Raw genomic sequence first — 25107 nt, 5'->3', positions numbered from 1 at the left:
GGCCTCTTTCTCCTCTCCTAGTCCAACTCTTCTCCAGACAAAAGCTGTGACTGGTTTGGAAGAGCAGGGTGTACCCACTGGGGAGAGGCTGGGCATGGAAGAGAAGTCCGAATGGGACTGAGCCAGAGGGAACTGGCAACTGCTACATCTTCCCCTTGTGGTGATCACACAGGTGCAGGTAAAAAGCAAGTGAGCTCTATACTTAGGATGTACACAGTTTGGGGTACATAAATTATATATATATTTTTTGGTACCAGGGATTGAATTTGGGTTCTTATGCTTGTGAGGCAGGTGGCAGAACCACTGAGCTAAATCCCTGGCCCTCAAGTTATAATCCTTAAACCAGGCTGGGCTTGAACTCATGATCCTCCTGCCTCAGCCTCCTGAGTGCTGGGATTACAGACTATGTCCAGCTTAACTCAATTTTTAAAGAAGGAGCAGGGGGCCAGGGTGGGGTCAGGAAAGCCTCTTTTTTTTGGCAAGCCTCACCCTTTCCACAGCCTTGGTACTCTGAGCAGGCTGACCACCGTCCCTGATGCCTCGCTCTACCCCTCCCAGCTGAGCACCTCACCTGATGGCTGTCCTCCCTGGGTTGGAACTGAGAATAAACCTCTCCCTCACGCAGCCTAGCTTGCTGTCTGCTCTCCCAGGACCCCAGACAGGTGAACACACCTGAGCCTCCTGATTCCTCCCTGCCTCCTGCCTGGGTACAGCCACGAACCCTTCTCCCTGCTTCCTTTCTCTTCCTCTGGTCTCCCCGGCCCCTGTGCCAGGTTAAAAGTCCATGGGGCTTCTCTCCACCCTGCAGATGCTGGCTGGTGAAGGTAAGAGGGAGTAATAGCACCTTTAGAGCATGAGGCTTCACACTTTACTGATGTGGAAACCAGGTCACAGTACAGAGGAGCTGCTTGTGAGCAGGAAGCCAGAGAGCCCAGTGGATTCACAGGCATCTCTGCAGAATCCAGCTCTGCCTTTTGCTTCCTCCACACTAGGAGCTCTCTGATCATGTTTTACATCCAACCTCTGGGCCTTTGCATACACCATGGCCTCTGCTGGGCACAACTTTCTCTACCTTGGTCCAGTGATTCCTTCTCACATCTCCAAGCTCAGGTTAAGTATCTGAAACACCTTCCTTGACACCAGACACCATCCTGTCCGCCTTTGTCCCTAGATGACACTGGGTATCTCCCAGTGACTTCCGGAATAGGACAAGCCATCTTCTGTCTTGTTACATTGAAGAGCTGTGGGCCCCTGAAGCCAAGATTCACATCTTGGATTGGAAATGTTTGGTGATTGTTACTGCTGGGAAGACTTTTCTGTGCTGCAGCGTCCTCAGCAATAAACTGGGGATCATAATATAGGAAGTGCCCTGGATTGTCCCTCCGGCAGCCCTGTGCTCCCCACCCTTACCCTGCACCCCGACCTAATGCTTCAGCCAGCCCAAGCCAGGCGGTCTGTGTCCTGCATTCATGGGAATGACTCAGGGTAGCACGCTTGCCCTCTCCGGTCCGGGCCCAATTTCCTGGAGATTGTTTGTCACACAAACTGTAAGGCTGATGCATCCTGGTCACCCCTCAGCTTAATATCACTTCCTTAATGCCAGCCACCCCACCCACACACACTCATTTCCTGAATCAGAAACACTTAGCTGGGCACAGCGCACACCTGTAATTCCAGCACTTGGGAGGCTGAGGCAGGAGGACCGCTGTGGGTTCAAGGCCAGCCTGAACTACAAAGTGAGTTCTTATCTCAAAATAATGACAATAAAAAAGAAAACAAAAAGAAAGAAATAAAAATAAAAGCCACCTGAAGAATAAACCAGAAATTTGTAAAGATGATGGGGAGGAACAGCGTGGACCCAGTTTGGCTTTTTGTAGAGTGTGACTTTTATAAAAAATGAAATTAAAGGGCCGGGGATTTAGCTCGGTGGTGCTGCCGCCTGCTTCGCAAGTACAAGGTCCTGAGTTCAATCCCTGGTACCAAAAACAAAACATACAAACAAGCAAACAAAAAAACAAAAAATGAAATTAAACCAAATTGGGGAAAGAGAGCATTCACTCCTTATTAAAACTGATGAAATAACCACAGAGTAGAGAATTACTTCAAGTTACTTCCAGGCACTGTACTCTGACGATACATCCACAGTGCACCAGAAAAAAAATTTTTTTCCCTAAATTCTTTACTCCATAGGTTTTTGGTACTAGCACTAAATTATTTTGAAACTTACATGAATTGTAGGATATAGCAAGTAAACACATCAGTGTCATTAGGAGTTGTAATAGCCACTGTGAAAGAAACAAATAAAACAAAGTTGCCTTTTTTTTTTTTCCCCAAAGATTAGCCCCTTAACCAGGCATAGTGGTACGTGACTATAACCTCACTACTTGGGAGGCTGAGGCAGGTGGATTGCCACAAGTTCAACATCACCCTGGGCTACAATAGTGAGAACAAGACCAATCTACACTTCAAAGTGAGACCAAGTCTTTTTTAAAAAAAAAAAAAATCAGTTCCTTGTATTTTCCCTTGGAGCCACCATTGGTAGCCCAGTGTGGTCCAGCCCTGAAAGTCCCAGGGCAGAGAAGAGAGGGGCTGGGGGCTCAGTGCTGCAGCCCCAGCCCCACATTCAGCCTGGTGTGTGAATGAAATGACATTTCACGGGTTGACCATTGGTTCCGAGTGTCACCCAGCCCCAGGCAGTTCTTGGGGATCATTGCAATTCCAGGGCTTCCTGTTGTTGCTCAGCTGGACCCCTGGCATCTGTGACAGAGATTCCCCCCTTTGTCTAAACCTCACGTGGGGGCACCAGCAGGAGCCTCTCTTCCTGGCACATTAGCCAGGCTTCAGCCTCACTGGGTTTTCAAATGCCAGCACTGGAAAGGGCTTTGGGCCATGCTCAACACTGCACAGTGCCCAAGGGACCATCCCAGAGCCCCTCTCTGCTCCCGGGCTCTGCCCCCAGAGCATCTGCCCTAGAAGTCAATCGAACCCTGGACTGTTTCTCTTTGGAAGACTCAGGTTTTTTGTTTTTATTTTTTGTTTTGAGACAGGATCTCACTCTGTAGCCCAGGCTGGCCTTGAACTATGTAGCCCAGGCTGCCCTCAAACTCATGGTGATTTTCCTGCCTCAGCGTCCTGAGTGCTGGGGGCTGGGGAACACACGGCATCAGGCCTGGCCATGACTCAGAACTTTTTTTTTCTTTTTTTTTTTTTGAGACAGGGTCTGGGACCTACCTGGAACTCACTTCATAGCCCAGGCTGGTCTTGAACTCACATCCATCCTCCCGCCTCAGCCTCCGGAGTGCTGGGATTACAGGCATGCGCCACCACGCCCAGCTCAACTTGGAACTCTGTGAATGTCAACTTGGTGAGTCTAGGAATCTATGGGCTGAGGTGCACACCCTCGACCCCACCCCAGGGTTCTTAAACCAGAGGGTGCACTCTAACAAGACTCCCCAGGTGCCTCCTGTCTACACACAAGTTCTCAAAGCCCCCCTGGACACACGGGCCACTCCCCAAGAAACGTGGTGACGATGATGCCAGCCACCTCCACCTCCAGGGACAAGGTCTTGCTCTCAGTGACCTGTGCTACTCAGGCAAAGCCTGCTTCTTGTCTGCTGGGGACAAACTCCAGAGAGGTGACAAAGGGCTCCTGTGTCACTTTATCCTTTTCTACTTTATTACTTCAAATTAACAACCACAATAAAGCTCAAAAAAGTCCAATATTTACACAGGAAAAAAGTACAAAATTCCCCCCAAAGTTCTTCAGTATTTTTTTTTTCATTTTTTAAATTACAAAGTAATAAAAAGCTTTGCTCTTTAATTAAAAAAAAAAAAAAAGAAGGGGAAACAAAGGTAAATAAATTAGGAAATACACACATGGAGAAAACAAAAATAAAATAATAAAATAAAAGCAGACATGAACCAGGAAGGATGAAGAAATCCAACACTTGGCCCTGACCCCAGGCTCCTCCTGGGAAGGCAGGACCCGGGAAGGGGGGACCTCGGGTGACGGTCGAGATTGGAACTGATGACACGCAGCCCGATGCTGTCTGGGAGCAGCCTCCATGGACGCTGCCTAGGACCAGGAGTGCAAGATGGGGCCGCCACTGGCTGGCATCGGGTAGTGTGGTGGCAGGACCCTCTGTGCCCTGAGGGATGTAGAGGATGCTGTCCCCCATCCTTGTTAGGGGGAGAACAGAAGCTTGGCCTGGCAGGCGAGGTGGCACCCACTGTTCTGGTAGCACAGGTCACACATGCACACGAGGCGTGGTGGCCCTTGCCTCTCCACCCACTTGGGGTCTTCACAGAGAGGTGGACGAGGGACCCGGATGCTCCGGGGGACACTGGGAAAGCACAATACAGAAAGTTGACTGCTGGCATCTCAGAGGCTGGGGCTGTGCACATCTGTCTGGTTGATTCCGAGATGTATGAAACCCAAGGCACATGAGACCTGCCTTCTTGTGACCAAGCCACTCCCAAACACGAGCTCCTCGGACCGCCTCTGATGGCTGCATCTCCAATGCCAAGGGTCCCTTCTGCAGGTGGGGCCGTGCCACCTGGCTCCTGTGACCTGATGTTGTTGGGGGGAGCTTTTGGCAGCCTGAGGTTGGGGGCAGTAGGCACGCCAAAGGGGACCAGAATCCTCAGTGCTAAGGGCACCCCATCTTTTTGCCACTGGCAAAATAAATCAAAGAAATAAAATCCACCGTTGGTTTTGTGCTGGGTTTTTCTTTGTTCATTTGAGTGTGTGTGTTTTTTTTTTCTATCATTTTGTTTGTTTTTTTAAAAGAAAATACAGTGAAGACACTAGAAGGGAAAGAAAGAAGTCAGATTAGATGCTCAGCTGCCTGTGTCCACACATCTGCAGAGCCTACTCCAGCTCCTACCTTCCCATCCCTGAAGCCTCAGGGCTGCAGCTGGCTGAGGGCCCAGGAGGTGCTCCACTTTCCCGCACATCTACCTCCATCCTGGGGAATGGCCATTGAGGTCACACAGCTGCCTGCCCTGCACCACTCTGGTTGCTGGGCCTGAGGCCTGAAGCAGCTACGCCCTGCTCAGCAACTCAGCTCCCTCTGCAGATGAATTTCTGCAAAGCATCGCGCTGCCAGTGTCCTGAGGTGAGGCCGACTCCTTTGAAGGGTAAACTACTGCCTGCTGATACACGTGGTCCCTGGAGCTCACCTGCACCCAGAGACGCCATCCACTGCCATTCCCCATGCCAGGCCCAGATGGTGCTGCTACACATGTTGACTGAAGGCCTCTCCTGGGCTTGGGGGGACCGTCCTGCCCCTTCCTCTAAGTGTGTGGCTCTCTTCCCAAGGCTCTGTATGAACTAATGCACTTTCCAGGGGCTGCAGCAGGGCGCAAGTCCCTGCTAGGAACTAACTTCCCAGAACGTTAAGAAAAGGGGCACATGGGACCGGCCCAAGGACAGGAACAGGTTCTTCCAGAAGAAATTAAACCCCGTGGGGCCAGGATGGAGCCCAGCTGCGTAGGCTGTAAAGTTTTATGCTCCGGGGGAACCTCAGATTTGGGGACACATGGTACCACCTGCCACTTCCTCGACCTCCTCCACCACACACTGGTCTCCTCTGGGGTCATGGCTGTGTCCGGCACTCACCTAAGCAAATACTGGTCCGTCGGTGGCGCTCCTCACTTCCCGAGGTGGTCAAATGGCACGCTTGTCTTTGGAGAGCAGGCAGAGAGATGGGGTACAGTAAGCCTCAAGGCAAGTCCCTACACTGCCGGTAAACATGGGTTGCCGTAGGGCTCTCCCACCCCAACAAGTCCCTCCAGACAAAGGAAGGGGCATGGGATCCCAGAGACCCTAGGATGTCCCTGCTCTGGAGACAGAGTCGTCCAGAGAATCGAGGCACAGCAGGTGCACCCGAGATGGTGCCAAGGGCAGCTCCCTTGGCCAGGTCCTCAGAGGCAGGATGGGGGCAGGACTCTGGCAATCACAGGTCCCTCTTCCTGATCCCCTGCTCCAAATGGGCTCTCCCCATAGGCAGGGCCACCAGATCAGACAACCTAGCTGTCCAATCCTGTGCTTGATGATAGGAACTGGGGACAATGGGGGGGATTCCTTGCAGTAGGGGCTGGACCCCAGCTCTACTGCCTGCCAGGGCAAATTTCATCTCTGAGCCTCAGTTTTTGCTTGTGCTTAGTGAAATGGGCTCAGGAGATCCCAGGAGATTAAATGAGGCTGGGTCCTGCGCTGGGGGCTTCATGTATTGTGCTCCGTACCTGTGAGGCTGAGATTCGGGAGACCTCTTGCCGCCCAGTGAGGTCCGAGGAAGAGACGTTGGCGGGCGCGCCCCTGTGCAGCCTCATGCTCACCTTCCTCTCCCGGTCGACCCGAGAGATCGCTCTGGGAGAAGTATTGCCTGTAGGGAGGGCAAGGTGGGAGCACCCTCAGATGGGCACCAGGGGGCCTCGACCCCCTCGGGCACAGCCCAGAGCCCCAGGCTGCTACTGACCAGCTTGCTGGATGCGGGAGGCTGGGGTGGAAGCCACAGGCTCGGCCGCACTGCGGAGCCGGTTGGCGGTGGCCCCCGTGGGAGGTCCCGGGGGCAGGGCTCGAGTGGCGGATCCTCGCAGCTGCCCCATCCTCTCCTCTCGCTCGTGTTCCCGCCGCTCCCGGTCCACGTCCTCGGGGTTCCGGGCTGCACCCTACAGGGACAGAAGAGGTGGCACTGGTCAGCTCAGAGGCCACAGCGTGCTGCCCCTTGGCCCCCTTACAGGACAGAGCAGGAACCCATGACCCAAGAGGGCCAGAAGTAACACTTGATCACACAGTGGGAACAGATGAAACCACACAACACCCAGAGGGAGAGAAGGCAGTGTCTGAGGAGTAGCGGGAGTTCAGGCTCCCTGTGGAGCTGGAGAGGGGTGATAAGGCCCCTACGATGACCAAAGGAACCTTGGCCCTCCCAACCCAGCCCCCTCTGTGTACCAAGAGCTCTCAGCCCCTTGAGGCTCCCAAACTAAGCAGGGAAGGCCGTCAGATGCCCACGTAGCACCACAGGCAAGGGATGCCCAGAAAGGAAAGGACAAGCCCCAGGCAACAACACTAGGTGAAGGCAGGGCCAGGGCCTGGCCAGGTCCCTGGATGTTCAGCCAAGGGCTCTTTTCACCAGTGGGCCACCCCAGACCTGTCTGTAACTCCTGGCAGGTGCTGTGGGGCCACAGCCAGGAGGCCCAGGGGACCCACACAGATGCTGTCTATCTTTAGACAGTAGCTCTGGGGGCCAGGGGAAGAGCTTGGCTGGATGCTCCATGGAGAAAAGAGACCCAGCAGGTGAAGATGGAGACCAGGGTCCTGTGCCCCAGGCCCTGCCCTCTAGCTGCTGCTGTCCCCCTACAAGAGGAAGTGAGAAGCCCAGAGAGGTACATGGCTGGGAGCAGCGCCTGCTGGTTACCTAGTTGGTCCTGGGGCCGTCCACAGGGAAGGGCAGGGGGCTGACGTGAGGGGAGCCGCATCTGTGGAGGAGAGAGCTATGGGCTGAGTCGAGGGCCCACTCATGGGCATGGGGCGTGGGCACCTACCTGCCACCCATCTTTCAGGGACCTGGGTGAGAAGGCTCTGTTGCCTAGGGAAACGGGGTGGGCCTGAACTCCTAGGAGAAGCAGCTAGTATCACAATGATCCCTGACTCCTCCTCGTGAGGACCAACCCAGGTCGGTCACATTCCCCCGGGCACTCTTCTGGCACTGCTGATTGTGATCCCTAAACGGGGTGGGCCTGAACTCCTAGGAGAAGCAGCTAGTATCACAATGATCCCTGACTCCTCCTCGTGAGGACCAACCCAGGTCGGTCACATTCCCCCGGGCACTCTTCTGGCACTGCTGACCTTGTGATCCCCTTCCTGAGGCCTCCTGAGGCAGGCGTGGAGCCTGCAGCCTCCAGCCATCACCCTGGGCTCACTACTTAGTTGCTGGCTACAGAGACTCAGCCAGAGCCATAGTCCAACTAGAGAGACAAAGTGACAATACCCACCATGTAGGACAGGGCCGATGCCATCCCCTGGTTGGAAAAACTAAAGCTTGGTGAGGCTCTGTGATCCTCAGAAGCGCAGTGACAAGAAGTCAGTAGCAGCATGGGAGGCTGGAGACTGGCCCCTGGCTACACCAGCAGGCTTGGGCTGATGCCCAAGGCCAGGAGAAACAGCACAGCCCTCTGTGTTTTCATCCACCCAAGCAATGCCTCGACAAAGGCACACTAGAGAGAGGCTTTTTGGTCTTTATTTGCCCACAAGAAAACACAAAAAATCAACATCAAAGTCACCCAAGCACCCAGCCCTGTTGTGTGGACTCCATCCTTGGTTGTACGCAATTTCCTCCTGGACCGATGGTCAGACTTCAGAACACAGGGCACTGCGTACCCGGAGTGGCATCCCAGTATCAGGTATCCGGGGATCCCAGGGCCCTGGCGCTGATGTTGAACATGGGAGACTACTTCAAGGTCAAAGGCAAGATCCTTCCCATCGGAGAGTCCAAGCCTACAGGGCCCAGCATGAAGTCCTGTCTGTAGGCGGGCTGCAGGAAGTCCCCATGGCGTGTTCCGGCTCACCTTGGTGGTAGTAACGGGCCTCTGTCCAGCTTCACACTCCAGAGCTTGCTCTAACAAGACCCTAGGAAGCGGGTCCGAGCCCCGGCCACAGTGGGGAGGGTGAGCCTGGCCTGTCTTCAGATCTTGTTGGCTGTAAAGGAGGCTCTGGGATGACAGAAACGTGCCCATCTGCCAGCCTAGCCACTGTGAACTTGAAACGAGGCGATAGTTACCGAGGAACTACATTTTCCATTTTGATTAAATTTTATTAATTTAAGCGGGCACCACATAGCCAGTGGCTATCACAGCGGATGGCACAAGTCTAAGAGAACACAAACCCCTCTGCAGCTGAGGTGGGCTGACGTGCGGAAGCTGCCCAGACTGGACTTGGACTCCCAGGCCCTTGATCACACTTGAAGCTGGAAGACGCCCGCTGCTCATCTCCCACCCCATGTTTGGAGAGAAAGGAAAACAGAGGCCTCTCCCAAGGCCCCTGGTGTGTGAGACCCCATTCTTTGCTTGACCTCTGCCTGCCACCTTGGAGAACTGGCCACTGTCCAGGACCCGGAGAGAAGAGGAGCTCAAGACCAGTGCGCTTGGCATAGCCCGAGGACAAGGACTCGGTCCTCGGCACCACGCTGTGAAAGGAGGCACAGCAGGATGGGACACGGGAACATTTAATGAGATCGGCTCAATACAGAGGCTGCTGATGGTCCTGCAGTCCACGCCCACCAGGCCCCTCCCAGACAGGGGCCATCATCCCTTCTTCATGCCTGTCCAGGCCCTTGGGCAGCTGGTTCATTCCTAAGAATCCCACGCAGGGCTTCTTCTGTCACACCCTCTCCAGTGCACGGCCACCTCTCTTGAATAGCTTGTCACTCCCACCGTCCCAACAAACGATGCCCAGTCAGGCTTGGCCCTGATGAGCTCGGGCACATCAGACGATGTCAGAACTGGGGCCCTGGAGTCCAGACCACAGGCCAGTAGTTTTGCGGTGGTAGCTCCTCCACCTCCTCCAAGGGCCTATCTGGGGGGCCTTGGGTGCCCAGGGGTGCCGGGCACCTGGAAGTGACAGAGAGCACAGCTGAGGTTCAGCCTTTGCACTTGCTGGTCGAGTGGAGAATCTCGAAAGGGCCAGGGCTCAGAGGGTCCTTACCAGTATGTGGGTGAGCATGAGGGCCCGGCACAGGGCCAGGGACGGGGGCATGGTGGTGCCAGAGCTTCGCTGTCTCGGGGCTGAGCCTGGCTCGAGGAAGCCCCCTTTTCCAGAAGAGATGTGAGAGAAGACATAGGATTTCACGGACTCCAGAGCTCCAGGCATGACTGGCGAATGCTTCTCCCCACCCCACCCCCAGCATCCTTAAAAGAGGGAGACAGAACGACCGCCTAGCAAGACCCAGGGTCCTAGGACCAGGAGGAAAGAAATCACTCTCCATGGGTCCAGGCTGGCCCCAGAAGACTCAGAGGAGAAGGCGGCCACCTGGGACGTGAAGGACAACAGGAGCAGGAAGATGGTGCAGGCGGCCAGCAGGGCAGTGGGCAGACCTGCCAGTGCTACCCATGTCTCGCTGGCCACTCTGATGTGGCGGGAGAGGGGGCGCCCGGGGACCCCAGTGAGGTCACCCGAGCTGTCCAGCTCGTATGCCCCATTGGCTGGGAGCCCCGCCCGCCACTGGGTCACTCTGGCCCTATGAGTCAGGGCCTGCCCCTTCCAGTCCCCCAAGCCCGCCTCGGCCTTCAGGTGACTCACGAATTTGAGCATGTTCCAGTCGAAGACGTAGTCATAGGAGAAGCCCTGCCGGTGGAAGAGGTTGCGGAAGAGCTGGCGCAGGTAGGAGTAGTCGGGCTTGTCATCGAACCGCAGGGAGCGGCAGAAGTTGAGGTATGTTGAGAACTCAGCTGGTGGGGAGGCACACGGGACAGAAGCGCCACAGTGAGGGTCATGCTCTGCGCACCCCCAGCAGCCACCGCTGCCCTGGCCACCTACTGTCCCCACAGATACTTTCCACCTGAGAAGGGCAGGATTAAGAGAGAACCAGCCCACCTAAGAGCAGGGCTGCTTCCTGTAACTGCCCCAGGACCCCAAGGTCACGGCTCCTCGCCTGCCCCCACCAAGCACTCTGGGGTCTTGGAGACTGGATCAACAGGGGCTCAAGAGCCCAGCAGTGAACGTGACCCCTACACGACCCCAGCAACCAGAAGAAAACTTCCCTTCTGCATCCACCTACTCGGGCTGGGAGAGGGCGCTTGGGAGTCGAGTGTGGGCTGGGACATGTGCGTGCCAGCCAGGCCCGGGCTATACAGCAGCAGAGCACCCGTGAGTAGTGCTCCCTGGGCTCAGGTGGCCCTGACTTGCCCTCAGACACAGGAGCCCTCCCCGAGGGCCCGCTACTCACAGGGGTAGCCTTTGCAGAGGACCTCAATGGGCGTGGACATCTTCTTCTCACTGATCCGCTCATACTTCTGGCGCTTGGTGGCTGCTTTGAGGCCCTGCCAGGGCAGGGAGCCCAGGTTGAAGTACATGAGCACGTAGCCCAGGCTCTCCAGGTCGTCTCGACGGCTTTGCTCTGCAGAGGCAGAGGGGAGGTGAGCGGCAGGGTCCTGAGAGCCAAGGGGCTGCTCTACCCTACTCTCCTCCTCCCACAGAGGCCTGAGGCAGAACTTCTCAGCTCTGTCTTGGCCCAGTTCCTCCAGCCCAGCCGCTACGTCACTGATCAACTATGAGTGGGCACCGCTGCCCCCTCACCTGGCCCACCGCACTGCAAGGACACAAGCCGTGGCATGAGATGGACTAGGGGTCAAATCCCGTTCCTGCCCTAGCGTTCATATTCTTAAGCTCCCTGTTTTAAACCTCTGGGCCTGCGCTTCCTAATGGTACAAAAGGGAACTCTCACTCCACAGAGCCCATGAAGGGGGTGGCATCTGCAGCTCAACGGAGGGGGAGATGCGGACTGTCTCAAGGAGCCCCCCCAACAAAGTCCCCAAGATCCCAACATGGTGGACACGCCTGAAATCCCAGCACTTGGGGGGCAGAGGCAAAAGGATCTCTCTGAGTTCAAAGCCAGCCTGGGCCACATAGTGAGTTCATTGCCACCCTGAACTACACAGTAAGACCCTGTCTCCAAAAAAGCCAGAATAAATAAAACGAAAACCAAAAACCAAGTCCCCAGGAGTCTCCAGCCAAGCTGGGGGCGGGTCCGGCCAGCAGCCCAAGCGCACACTCACCGATGCCCAGGTGGGTGTTGATGGAGGCGTAGCGGGCAGTGCCGGTCAGGTTCTTGTTTTCCCGGTAGGGGATGTGCTGGTGGGTACGAGCGTCCCGGTACTTCTTGGCCAGGCCGAAGTCAATGATGTACACCAGGTTACCTTTCTTTCCCAGGCCCATGAGGAAGTTGTCGGGCTTGACGTCCCGGTGGATGAAGTTCTTGGAGTGGATGTACTCAATGCGGCTGATCTGGGGATGGGGGACAGCAAGACGCTGAGGGAGGGCTCAGCGGAGGGCCTTCACCACAGTGACCTGGGCAGAGATGGACGATGGCCCAGAGACGGAGATCTGTCCTCAGCTGTGGAGGAGGATTCCAAGGGGCAGGGCAGGGAAAGCTTCCTGGAGTGGGTAATGACAGGATTTGCTTTGAAGGAGAGGTTTACAAAATACGTTGTGAGACAGGCTAAGAGATGAAGAAGAGACGTTAATGGCAGACCCAGAAATGAGAATGCAGCGTGTGAGACAACTCAGCAAAACTGTATCACTTTATATGTAAACGTATCATTTTATTTACACACACACACACACACACACACACACACACACAGGCACTTTTTCTTATTTGGGAGTGCCGGGGATCAAACCCAGGGCCTCAAATACTCTAAACGGAGTACTCCACCTCTGAGCTACCACCCTAGCCCTAGTTTTATATTTTTTTTCAAAACACTTTCTTCACAGTTGCCCTAACACCTGCTCTGGCCTAGGCACTGCCTAGCATCCCTCGTAAGGCCCACAATGGGCAAAGGGGGGACTCACCCCAGGTGACTGCACCTCAGGGAGGTTTAGTAATTCATCTCTGTCCCCCACAGAGGGCAGGACCCAGCCCTCAGCATCTTTAAAATCAGAGGAAGACAGTCCCAGGCCCCATCTCAGGAGCCTGACTCAGCAGGCTGGAGTCAGGCCTGGAATCTGCATTGTAAACAAATACCCCAAGAACTGCTATGTCCTTGTCTCTGCCTCCTCCTCCAGCACCCCTAAGGCAAGATGCAGAGCTGTGCCCACTGGCACACTGGGGAAGCAGAGGCCGAGAGGGAAGTGGCCTGCCCAGCAGGTCAGAGCACCTAGCCAGATGGGGAGGTGGGGGACTCACCATCTGGTCGGCCAGGAGCAACACCGTCTTGAGGCTGAACTTTCGTGAGCAGAAGTTGAAGAGGTCCTCCAGGCTGGGCCCCAGAAGTTCCATGACCATCACGTTGTAGTCGCCCTCAGCCCCGCACCACTTGATGGACGGGATCCCCACTGGGGCCGGGAAAGAGGGTCTGTCAGGGCCTGTCTCCTCCAACCCCATCACCTGCATGGGCACAGCCCTGTCCCTTGCACACCCTCCTGTCACCTCTCCCCACCCCCCAGCACTGCATACTCACAGCTCCACCCCTCCTTGCCTCACCTCCCCCCTGCATCATCTTGTAGAACTTGCTCTCGATGTGCAGCTGCGGGTGCTTCGTCTTCACACACTCCAGCTTGATGGCCACTTCTTCACCAGAGGCGATGTTGGCACCTGCCAGGGCAGAGGAAGCAAAGCACCAGTCACTCTGCTCGTTGGGTGGGGCCCAGACTGCTGTTCCCCAGGGCTGGGGTCAACCTGATAGCTACCCCCGGGTGCTCAGGACCTCTGGGAGATGATGGAATGGCAGGAGGGGGTGCTGTGGGACACAGAGGGATGGCAGGGGGAGCTCAGCAAATGCTTCCAGTGGGGAGGGAATGGCAGCAGGTGTCCAGGGAAGATGGGAGATGCCCTGGACTACCCAGTGAACCCCATTCAGATACAGCAAGAGAACCTGATGCCTGGGGGTAGGGGGTGGGGGGAGACGGGACACGACACAAAGGCTCAGAGACCATACAGGGGACAGAACTGAATCCTGGAGAGGGAAAGCACAAGGGTGCATCGGACTGAAGGAGATGTGCAGGAGAAAAGGCCCTGGGAGCCTGCCCTGACCAGCCTGAGCTCCAGGAAGCTCTGGAGGGAAAGCCCAGGGCTAGCCCCACCCTGCCCACGGGAACACAGACATCTTCAGAGGCCACCCCAGCATCTGCCCCAGGGTGCTGTACAGGCAAGAAACAGACCCAGTTGGGGTCAGCTAGTAAAGGTGGGCTAGAGAGTAACCCTGGCTCAGCTGGCTTCCAGGTCTGGGTGTGAGGGCCCCATATGCACCTCTACCTCTCTCCTCCTCTTCTTGGGCTCTCACTGCCACCTCGAGGGGCACTGCCTAAGAAAACACCCTCATGCACCCCAAGGCCCAGCTCAGCCTGGACCCACTGCATGGCTCAAGAAGTCACAAGAGGGCCAGGAATGTAGCTCAGTGGCTCTGGCACCTGCCTCGCAAGCACAAGGAACAGAGTTCGATCCCCCATATCAACAACAACAAAGGTCACAAAAAAGAGCAACTACCAAAAGGGCGGGGCGGGGCGCAGTGCCTCAGTCTCCCCAGTTCCAAGGGTGAGCCGACCTAGAGGCCAAGGGGTTACACTCAGGTTTCCCTCCCAGCACCAGGCGTGAACCAGGACAGCATCACACAGGCGACCAAACAGAACAGCCACAGACACAGCACCGGAAGAACCCGGGGAAGACAAAGTCGGCCCCTCCAGTCAAGGATGAGACCAGCCAGAGTGTCCTTGGCACAAGGGGCTCACACCACAACCAGAGGAATGCCCTGTGGAGCTGGAAAAGTTCACAAGGAAGGAAAGCAAACTGCCACTGGTCACAGCCTCTTTCTCGCATCTGGTAAAAGTCACAAATCCTTCACCAGGCAACTCCGCACCCAGGCACAGGCCTCAGGGATGAGTGTCCACCAGGAGAAAGGTCAAGGATGCTGAGACAAAATACCTGACATCCAAGGTTAAAGGGGGAAAGTTTTATTTAGCTCACGGTTTGTAGAGGTTTCAGTACAGAATTAGCTGGCTCCAAGGCAGGGCGGCACACGGCAGAGGAGAAACAGTTGGTAGCAAAGCAACAAGAGAGCTTAACAGCATCTTTCTGCCCCTTTTATCCCATTCAGACTACCAGATCAGGGCAGTACCAAACCAAACACTCATGCAGTGTTGCATACTCACATGCCTTTAACCCAACATCACAATTTCCAGATTCAGCCTCCTTTGAAAAAGACTGCACGAGGATTTGGGGGCAGCGGGAGCATCCAGACACAGTCACAACAGATGCACAAGGAACCCACACCCCAGAGGCGCTGCAGCAGCGGAGTGTCCAACAGTGATGTGGTCACACAAGGGTCCCCGGAGACAGATGACAGCTTCACAGCAATTGGGCTACTCCCAGCTCCCCAACTCTGGGCAGCAGTGCTCCTCAGAAGCAACCCAAGCAGGTACCAGATGAATGAACAGACTGTGGCCCATCCAGAGGGTGGAATATTATTCAGCCAGTAAAAGGAATGAAGGGCTGATACTACAACATGGATGACCTCTAGAAACGTTCTGTTCAGTGAAAGAAGCCAGTCACGACAGGGCAAATAGTACAGCAAATGTTCCGCATAGGCAACTCCACTGAGACAGAAAGTTCACGAGTGGTCGTTAGGGGCTGGGGGCAGGGAAGTGGGGAGTGTGGCTGCTTATTGGGTGGAAGCGTGCTTCTGGGGTGCTGAAACATCTTTTGGAACCAGATGGGAGCGATGGTTGTACAACACTGCAGTAAAAGCCACTAAACTGCACACTTTTCAAATGCTTCATTTTGTTACGAGAATGTCACTCATTTTTTTAAAAGGGAGAGGAAGAAGTTGACAGGTTTGACCTCACATCAAAGCACGCAATACCAACACCATAGTTTAGGGTATAAATGTGATAAATCTTTCAACCAAAGGAACAATTTAGTGGTGGTGCAGGCCTGTAATCCTAGCCCTGGGTGCAGGAGGGGTGAGGTAAGAAGACTACAGAGAGTTGGAGGCCAGCTTGGACTATGTAGCCAGATCCTTTCTCAAAAACCTAAAACAAAACAAACAAAAAGGGGAAAAATTTAAGATGTCACCTGGGCCAGGTGTGGTGGCATACACCTGTAATCCCAGCACTCAGGAGGCTGAGCCAGGAGAATCACTGTGAGTCTGACACCAGCCCAGGCTACACAGTGAGTTCAAGCCTAGCCTGGAATATACAGCAAGACCCTATCTCAAAAAGGGGGGGTGGTGTCAGTTGGTAGTTACCTCCTCGAGAACGCAGAAGACAGGGCCTTGAAGGCGACAAGCATATATCCTCTTTCAGCCGAGTGGTCCCCAGGGAAGGGTCCCATGCAACCTTAGGGGAAGGCTTTTCATCCTTCAATATCCAGAAACCATTTAAAGACAACAATGAAAAACCCCCACGGGCTGGGGATTTAGCTCAGCGGTTCAGTGGCCTGCCTTGCAAGCGCAAGGACCTGAGTTCAATCCCCGGTACCAGAAAAAAAGAAAAAACCCCCACTTCTGTGACCACATACCTGTACCTGGCCCCTCCTGCGTGGCAAAACACCGCAAAGCAGCCACGCTCATGATTCTGGTGACAGGCACAGGGCTAACAGATAACAAGCGCCCCAACCAGGAGGAAGAAGACGATAGCAAGCAGGGCAAAGGATGTGAACAATGCTAACCCGAGGCAGAGAGAGGTCATTATTGTGAACAGCTCACTCAGAGGAACGCATACGATACCTCCTCATAAGAGGAATGCAAATTAAAATGATCCCAGAAGACCATTTGTCAGCTAGGATGGCCCAAAACCCCACAATGAGACAGCGGCGGCGGCTGGCACCTGGCTGGCTTGGAAGGTGACCAGCAGTCCCCACAGGAGGGTCACTGCCACCACCTGGCTCTGACCAGCAACGCCACAGCTGGGGCTCACGCTGCTGTCCTTGCATGGTGCAAAACGAGGCCCAGACAAGGCCGTGCACTGTCCACTGTTTATAGCAGCCACAGCCTGGAAAGGACCCAAATGTCCATCATCCGGGGACTGGTTAAAGGAAGAACAGCCCATCCAGGAAACAGAACACAGGGGAAAGAACAAGGACACACTCTCTGGGCAGAAGTGGAAGAGCTCCAGATGCAGGAAGCGAAACAGAAGCACGAACATGTTTTGTGGGCTCTCCTTAGTTTCACAACGAGGCGGAGAAGTAAGTCGTGTTCAGCTGCGTCTACGCAAAGAACCTTTGGTGGACCAGCCAAGCCTCGGCGAGGCTGGGGACACCTCGCTTTGAGTCGCCACTATTTTATGGAGAAGAAATTTATGTACTATGGCGTTCACTCACTTCTAGCGCACAACTCACTCGATGCATTACAGGGTGCGGTGACCATCATCACACAACTGATTTTCAAATGTTTTCAACCCCCCAACACCCACACCCATGGCAGCCACCACTGTCCTTCCCACCCATGGACCCACCTATTCTGGACATCTTACAGAAATACAACTATGCCGGCCAGGGATGTAGCTCAGTGTTGCTGCGCTTGCTGGGCAAGCGCAAGGTCCTGAGTTCAATCCCCAGTACCAAACACAAAAACAAAACCAAAACCCCAAAACAAAAAACCCAGACTCTGTATATTACGTGGTCTTTTGTAACCTGCTTTTTTCACATAACATTTTTTGTTTTCATTTTTGGTTTTGTCTACATATTTTAATTTTCCAGCCACGTAAAAGGGAAAGATAAATAGAAGACTAAATCTAATGAGCAATTATATAGTACAAACAAATACTAATAAAAGCTTTAAAAGATAGTATAGGTGGCCTAAGCAGAGTGCTTAGCAGGAAGTACCTGCCCCACAGTGGGAGGGCTGTGGAGAAGGGACCCGCCTGGGCTCCAGAGACAAATGGATGGGAGGAAGGGAGGGACAGTGCAGGAAAGGGGAAGCAGCTGCCGGTGCAGAGACAAATGAAGCAGGAATAAGCGACCCCAGGGGGAAAAGGGGCCTCTCTCTAGGCTCCTGGCCCAGAAACAGGATCATGTGGCCCTAAACCACGGCACGTGCAAAGGCCTGGAAGAATAGGGTGTTGCCAACTCTGAGTGGTTTGGTGTAGCTGGAGAAGTGGACAGGGCAAGATCTGAAGGGTCTCTAGGCTGGATGGTGGGGCCAGGGACCGGTGTGTGATCACAGGGGCCTCAAAATCAACAGCACTGACATTCGGGACCAGAGAATCTTGTTGTGCAGCTATCCTGGGCATTGTGGAGGATGCGGCAGACCCCTCATCTCCACCCATAATGTGCCAACAGCTATCCCTTCCTGTCGCCCCTGAGTTATAATAACCAAAGTTATAATAATCTCCAGATCTTGCCAAATCCCCTGGGGGATGCTGGGGATTTGGCTCAGCAGTTCCGCCGCCTGCCTCCCAAGAGCAATGGCCTGAGTTCAATCCCCGGTACCAAAAAGAAAAAAGAAAAAGCTGAGCAAATCCCCTGGGGGACAACCCTCCCCCCAACACACACTGAGGTTCACTGATCTATTAGAAAGAGATGGAAGGGACTTGAAAGGGCAGGGAGCAGAGACCAAGGGCCTCCAGCACTGGGACTCGGCAGGGAGGCAGAGGCAGGTGGAGTCCTTCAAACCTGGAGCCCTGACACTATCCTGCCAGGACGACTCTGCACTGTTCTTTGACACATGGAGAAACCGAGGCACCACAGACCAAACGCTCCTTTGCCACACAACTTCCCAGAGACAGGGACTCAAGCTATCAGGCAAAGTCTTCTGACCCCAGAGTGCTAGAAACCTTCTGTCTCAGCTGCTTCCCCCACTGCCGGGACCCCCAGTTTTTCATTCCCATTAGTTTTTCATTCCCTCTTTTCTGATTCCTACAATTCTCTCAGTCACCAAGCCAAGGTTCAGAGAGGTTTGGCAGCTGGCCAGGACTGGAAATGTAGCCCCCGAGGCCCTGCGTTTTTCTCCCTTCCAGGTCTCTAGCACGGCAGTCATGCAACTGGCAGGCGGTGGAGTTGGACCAGCTAGGGCAGGGATGCAGACGGGATCAGGGCAGAGGAGCCCTGGAGGCAGGCGGCCACCACAACCTCGGGCTGGTGCTGTGTCAGGAGAGGAGTGGGTTGGTCCTGCCGCAGGGAGGCCTCGTGCTGAAGGCTTGGAAGCCAGAAGAAATGGCTCCATTTCAGGCACCTCAAAACAAAAACCTAAGCAGAGAGGGGCCCAGGCCTGGCTCACCCTAGTGTGGCCAGAACCCTGGGAAGCTATAGGTGGGGAATGGGGTACCAGGCCTCCCACAGGGACTCACTGCAGATATTCACAGACACACCTGGGGACTAGGAGACTGCGGGGTGGGGGTGTCAGCCTCTACACCAGCAGGAACAGCAGCAGCAACTCTGCCACCTCCATCAGAACCCTGGAGCGTGCCCCCTGCCGACTCCCCGCAGAATCACCTGCCTGGGGAACACCGCTTCACACTCCTTCCGGAGTTGAGGACCAGAAATCTTAAAGAGGTCTAGAGTCCCCAGGATGCAGAACCAGCAAGCGGGCCCAGGCCCAGCTGCCCCTAGACCGGGTACAGCCACTTGAGGCCCTGCGTCCTCCCGACTGTCCCCTCATGATGCAGGCTGGGGACCTGGAGAGGAGCTGCTGGCTGGCAGCCACACGTGCATCCCACAGCTGATCCTGGAAAGCAGGGCTTGGACGCCAAGCCTGGCCCCACCTGAAGAGGCCATCTGGAGTCAGGCCCTGGCCCAGACACCTGAGGATGTGGCCAGAGCTCTGAAAAAGGGAGCCACTGAAAAGGGGAGGCCTCTGGTCGCTACTGTCTCTGCCCCAGCGGGACAGGGGCCCAGGATGGCACTGACGGGAGCCTATGTCAGGACAGGCCCCAATACCCTCACACTCTGTCAAATCCAGACACGGGGAGAACCGTGCTCCCTCCCAGGCCCAAGAGGCCCCAGAGCCTTTGAAAGCAGCAACTCCCTACATATCCTGAGGGTAGGGGCACAGCAGGAACGCAACACTGCTAGGCTTGGCAGGTTCCAGTGTTTTATATACTGGGCTGTCTTCGCCCTGCGCAACTCCATCCTAGACAGGGAGGCCAACGCTGCCAGAGCTCACGGCTTACCCAAGAGCACACAGCTGGTAAAAAGAAGGCCAGCGCCCAGTGAGGTGGCACACGCCTGTAATCCCAGCACACAGGGTGCTGAGACAAGACAAACGACTGCCTGGACTTTGAGGTCAGCTTGGGCTACACAGTGAATTCAAGGCCAGCCTGAACTACACAGCAAAACTGATTCAAAAAATTAGTAAGTAAATAAATAAGAGGAAGAAATCAGCATCCAAATCCAATCTCAAATGACCCCAAAGCCAATACAAAAAGGAGTATACCTAGACCTAGTTTTTAAGATAAACGAGAGGCCTCTGAGGCTAAACAGGAACTTCTGCCCCCAGGGAGGTGCCCTGCATGAACGAGGGATGCTGGCTTCTCTGGGTGACTCTGGGCTGCCCTTCAGCTGCTATGGGCTTCTGGGCCCCTTCAGCTGCAAGTGGGCCTGGACTGGCCCAGGAGCCTCAGCAGTTAAGAGGGGTCTTTACACTCACCCGAGTTTCACCAACCGAAGTTGGGGGCCCCTGTGGCATTGACAAGAATACTGAGGCTGAGGGAGAAAGTGACTTATCCCGGGTCACACAGCAAATGAGAAAAACACTGGAGGGGACCCGAACCGGGCTCAGTCCCAAAACCCTAACCTTTTCCTATCCTCTGCAAGTGGCAAGTAGTGCTTCTGTATACTACAGTACCCATTTCTCCCTCATTCATTTGACCGGCTTTCCCAGACACGTCTGTGGCCAGGCCGCACACTGGACACCAGGGAGGGAGAGTGAACACAGATCTTCATTTAACTTAATCCAGGGAGGAAGTCTTGCTGTGTTGCCGGGCTGGTCTCCAACTCTTGGGCTCAAGTGATCCTCCCGGCCCAGCCTCCCAAGTAGCTGGGACCATGGACACGTGCGGTGCTCTGCTGGACAAAGCTTTCCAACCAGCTCCAACTGCCGCTCCCTCCACTGTGAACTCGGGAGGCTGTTTACCGGAGCGTGTGAACTGTGGTGTGCCCAGCAGGGGACTGCACCTCAGCTGGCACTTCCGGCGCCATTTTACCAGGGCCTCCTGAGCACTCGGTCAGTCAGACAGCATCAGCGTGCGCGCTACAGAGAGGACCGAGGTCCCGGATCGGCTGCGCAAAGCGAGGGCAGGACCTAGGCCTATCCACATCTCCCAGTTGTCTTGAGCAGAGGCTGTGGGTGTGAAAGGCGCCTTTGCTGGTTTTCTGGAGTGACCTTGGGGGTCACCTTGACCCCACAGCACCCCAAGCTCCCCGACCCTGAGGCTCCCTGAACAGCAGTGTCAGGGGGCAGAGACCCTGACCACTGGGGAAGGGGAGCCTGGGGTCTGAATGGAGGCACACGGCACACCGCGTATGGACTCCGTGGCCTTTGCCCAGGCCAAAATCTATTTATTTTCAATGTCCAAGGAGGGAAACGGAGATGCAGAGGTGGTCCAGGCCTGTTCTCAGAGGGCAAGGCGACAGGAAGAGGAGAGACCCCACCCTGAGGCCTTGCTGCCTGCTCTACAGCTCTAAGCCCCTCCAACTGCAATCATTACCCAGATATCTCCCTCCAGACCAACAAAAGGGAGGGCCCTACTCATGCTGTGCCCCCCCACCCCCGCCCCGTGGGCTCAGGCCAGGAGAGGACTGAGAAGTCAGGGAGTTGTTTGAAAGGACACCATCGGACAAACTCAGACTTCCACCAGGAAACATCCAGAGAAAGAGAGAGAGGATCCCTAGGAGACCCCTCCCGTGTCATTCCAAAGCCAGACTGGGCTGCATTCCAGGAGGCCAGATCACAGTGTGAGGGGCCTTGCTGGGGGTCATGCAGAGGCCCAGGCCTCCTCTCTGTCACCAGCATCCTTCTCCCAGGACACAAAAAACAGGGATACAACCCAGCAAGGGCTTTCCCACGCCTAGCTGCAGACCCAGGTCAGCCACAGTTGGGAATCAGAGCTAAAATATGCTCCTTAGTTGGGTGTGGTGGCACAAGCCTGCAATCTCAGCACTCCAGGAGGCTGAGACAGGAGGAATTCCAAGCCAGCCAGGGCTACATAGTGAGTTCCAAGGCCAGCCTGAACCAGAAAGTGAAACCCTGTCTAAAAAAGCCAAACCAAAACAAACCACCCTCCTCTGTACATCCAGAAGCCCCCCTGGTTGCCTCCCCTCCACCAAAGGCTTCCCTCCCCAGATGAGGTGGCCCTAGAGGCACTGCCCACCACTGGAGCAAAGTTCTGGCCCCAGACTCTGACACCCTAAGGACACTTACCTAAGTAGATGTCCCCAAAGGACCCGCTCCCAATCTTGCGACCCAGGCGGTACTTATTCCCCACACGCAGCTCCATGGTTCACTCTTGCTGTAGAGGGAAGGGAAGCAGAAAGTGGGGTCAGAGAACCCGGAGCTGAGAGGGCCCCAGTGCTCAGGATGGACCCACCCCTTCCCCACAAAAGCCAGGCAAAGCCCCCAGGGACCTGAAAGGCCCAGCATCCTCCATCCCACCATCCATGAAGCAATCTGGCCTCCCTTTGCTTGAGGGCAACCAGGTGCCAGGTAGCCTGTAGCCACCCTCCCACACAGCTGAAGAACAGTTGAGGAGACTCAGAGCAGTCAGCCTGGCCTGGCAAGTGGGTGGAGTGGGAGGTAAGGCCAGAGAGCAACAACAGCCAAGAGGAGCACCCCTTTGGGAGACATTTTCGTGAACCCTCTAGTAGCCTTCTCAAGGGGGAGATTGGTCACAATGGGCCAAGACTCTGAAGGAAAATCAAGGACAAAGAGGGTAGTGGGGAGGGGACACACACAGGAGCCGACACCTGGAGGTACTGCCATGGACATCACCAGCAAGACCCAACCTTCAGGGACGGGAGGACAAGCTGACAGGAGGGGTCCCAAAGGAGCCCTTTAGTGCCTTTCCAGGCCTCTGAAATGACAGAGTCCCTGCACCTCCATCCCCACCCCCAGCACTGGAGGTTGGGCCTCCACACTTTGCCGGGTCTGCCTGGGCCCTGCCTCATAGGTTCAAGTATACCCTAAAAGAGAGGTCTGATCCCACTCAGCAAGAGCGCAGGAATCCGTCTCCCTCACGATGCTGGCGAACCACCTAGGCCTTTCTCCCGGGACCCCTTTGGAGGGACCGTTCCAGCTGGCTTCCTTCTGACTAGCATGGGTCTAACCCAAGCTGGGGTTTAGGTTGTTGGTGGGGCAGGAGGGGTCCTGATTTGAGCAGCTGAGTGCCTCAAGCCCACAGACAATGGAGCCCAGGCCCCCTGTGAGGGACCCTCTGTGCTGGCCCAGGGCAGAGGTCTGGGCTGCTGTGTTCCTGGAAAACAAATGAAGAAACTCAAAATCCTGGGGAGGGGGTTTTGCCTGTTGGGGGGACAGGGATTGGCAGAAATGGAACAGGGACAGAGGAGGGGCCCCTGAGAGCTCCCTGTGTTTACCAGAGAGCAGTGGGGTGACCAGAAGGGACTCAGGCCCAGAGAGGTCATGCCATTGTGCCCACATGAGCCAGTAGCAAATCAATGCAGACTCACCTAGGACACAAAAGGGGTCTCACTGCCCTACCTGATAGACTTGTATACAAGCAGGCAGCTTGTTCTATGCCAGGCCTGGGAGGCAAAACAGGAAGTTGGGAAAGCAGCCATGTGGGCATCAATCAACTGTCCTTCCCATGCCAAGGGTCACCCCAAGCAGCCAGGCCACCTGGGACAGGAGCTGGGACAGATTTACTCCCTTGATGGTCAGGTGAGACCTCCCTGCTGAGACAGACACGGAGCCAACAGCTCCTGGCCAGGACGGACACCCCAGCTCCCGGGTACAGCCACAGCCTTCCAACAGCCACAAGGAAGTAGCTGCCAGCCCGTGCCAACCAAACTCTGGGCCTTTGCCCACATGCCTGACCTGGCCCAGCTGAGGAGCGGCAGCTGCCAGCAACATGCGCTGCACATCTGCAGGAAGCCCACACGCCCCATGCCCCAGGTCGGCATGGCACCCAGGTTCCCAAGTGTGTCCCCGCCAAGGGAGCAAGCACCAAGGCGGCACAGCCAGCCCTGGCTGGGGGTGGGGTGGGTGGGGTGGGGGAGGACCCCCATCCCTTCCATACACATTTCCCACCAACGCCAATCCAGAGACCACAGACAGGAGGGAGTGGGGAAAGCAGCAGGTTAGGAAAAGGAACACAAATATCCGCGCATCCGATATTATATAAATACCCACACAGGGTTACATAAATACCCGTGCCCTCTGTCTGGGTCTTACGTAAATATATGCACATGACCCCCGGTCCCTTCCCCGCACTGGGCATCTGCAGAGGAGAGAGGTGCGAGAGCTTTGGCCCGCAGGACCCCACACCGCCCTATGAGTGCCACCCAGACCGGCAGGGTCTCCCAGCACTGGGCGGCCCAGGTCCCCAGGATGGTACAGTCTGTCCCAGCACTACCTCCCCTGAAGACCCCCCAGAAGAGAACAGCACACGGGCTTCCTCTGGGAATGGGGGCCACAGTTTTAGGCTGCGTCTCCCAGTGGGGTGGGGTAGGGGTGAGGGGAGATAAACAAAGGGGGGGAGGAGGCAAACATGAAGACTCAGGAGTTTTAGCTGGTTAGGAAAAATTAGACAACTACCAACCAGTGCGGCACACACAGGGACAGGGTTTTTACTACCCGACACCTCCCCCCTTCCCCAGAGCCAGGACCTTTGTCACTGGACCACGAAAATAAAAACCGAAGGCACAGTTTAGACCCTAAGACCAAGGAGCCCAAAACACGGGCATTCGCTGGAAGCAACTCACTTTCCCCTTCTCTCCCCAAATCCTTCTCCCTGGGGGGAGCTACGCCAACAGCAAATAGGTAAGAAAACTCGAGGCAAAGTTGGGCAGGGGGCTGGCCTCACTCTGAACCTGACATTAGGAGGAGCGAGGGCCTACGTCCCACGGTCGCCTGCAGAAAAGGTTTCTCACAGGGAGGGAAGGGGAGAATCCCAGCTGATAAATAACCCCACCCTTCCTCTCCACAAAGGAAAACAAAGCTGGTGGCCTGGGGGACCACAGTCCAGCACCCCAGGATCTCGAGACACTCCGATCCAACAGGCGGGGACAGCCTTGCTGACCCTGGGTGCGGGGCACCATGGCCACGCGAGGAGGGGGCCGCTGCTGATCGCCCAGAAACCTACAGACGCTCAGGGCTTGGCCCGGAAGCCCCAAGCCACAGGACCAGGTGCCCCCAGCTCCGGGTTCCAGCCCCCTTCCTCGCCCGCCCCAATCTCAGCCCGGGATCGCCCCCGGGTGGGGCCTAAGGAGTGTGCAGCTGGGG

At 55.6% G+C, this 25107-nt stretch overlaps 1 protein-coding gene across 3 annotated transcripts; it reads right to left on the bottom strand.

Moving 5' to 3' along the window:
* Positions 1-4770: 4770 nt before the first annotated feature.
* On the bottom strand, positions 4771-22240 carry LOC104854488 (casein kinase I). 3 transcript variants are annotated; one of them, XM_010613003.3, is made up of 10 exons: positions 22072-22223; positions 13203-13313; positions 12906-13054; positions 11776-12004; positions 10947-11117; positions 10301-10449; positions 6480-6672; positions 6247-6386; positions 5621-5685; positions 4771-4806 (listed from the first exon to the last, which is right to left on the bottom strand). In XM_010613003.3, exons 1-9 carry the CDS (start codon positions 22145-22147, stop codon positions 5653-5655), a joined length of 1251 nt encoding a protein of 416 aa, XP_010611305.1. In that variant the 5' UTR covers positions 22148-22223; the 3' UTR covers positions 4771-4806; positions 5621-5652. The 3 variants fall into 3 exon arrangements, with proteins under 3 accessions (XP_010611305.1, XP_033622110.1, XP_019061522.1); XM_019205977.2 differs by lacking the exons at positions 4771-4806; positions 5621-5685; positions 6247-6386; positions 6480-6672 and adding exons at positions 7744-9612; positions 9707-9810 and having other exon boundaries at positions 22072-22236; XM_033766219.1 differs by lacking the exons at positions 4771-4806; positions 5621-5685; positions 6247-6386; positions 6480-6672 and adding an exon at positions 7216-7482 and having other exon boundaries at positions 22072-22240.
* Positions 22241-25107: the final 2867 nt, after the last annotated feature.

This window comes from Fukomys damarensis, unplaced genomic scaffold, assembly GCF_012274545.1.
Source record: "Fukomys damarensis isolate Sample0158 unplaced genomic scaffold, DMR_v1.0_HiC HiC_scaffold_19, whole genome shotgun sequence".
Taxonomy (NCBI): Eukaryota; Metazoa; Chordata; class Mammalia; order Rodentia; family Bathyergidae; genus Fukomys; species Fukomys damarensis.
The sequence above is the reverse complement of the archived record's forward strand: the minus strand, read 5'-3'. Positions and strand labels throughout refer to the sequence as shown.

What these genes read in the sequence shown, in the direction of transcription:
- LOC104854488 (XM_010613003.3), bottom strand. Translation starts at nt 22,147, where the DNA reads ATGGAGCTGCGTGTGGGGAATAAGTACCGCCTGGGTCGCAAGATTGGG. An exon ending in CAAGATGATGCAGGGGGGAG is followed by an intron (nt 13,055 to 13,202) that starts GTGAGGCAAGGA and finishes TCCCGGCCCCAG; the next exon opens with TGGGGATCCCGTCCATCAAG. An exon ending in CTCCCGCATCCAGCAAGCTG is followed by an intron (nt 6,387 to 6,479) that starts GTCAGTAGCAGC and finishes CCCTCCCTACAG; the next exon opens with GCAATACTTCTCCCAGAGCG.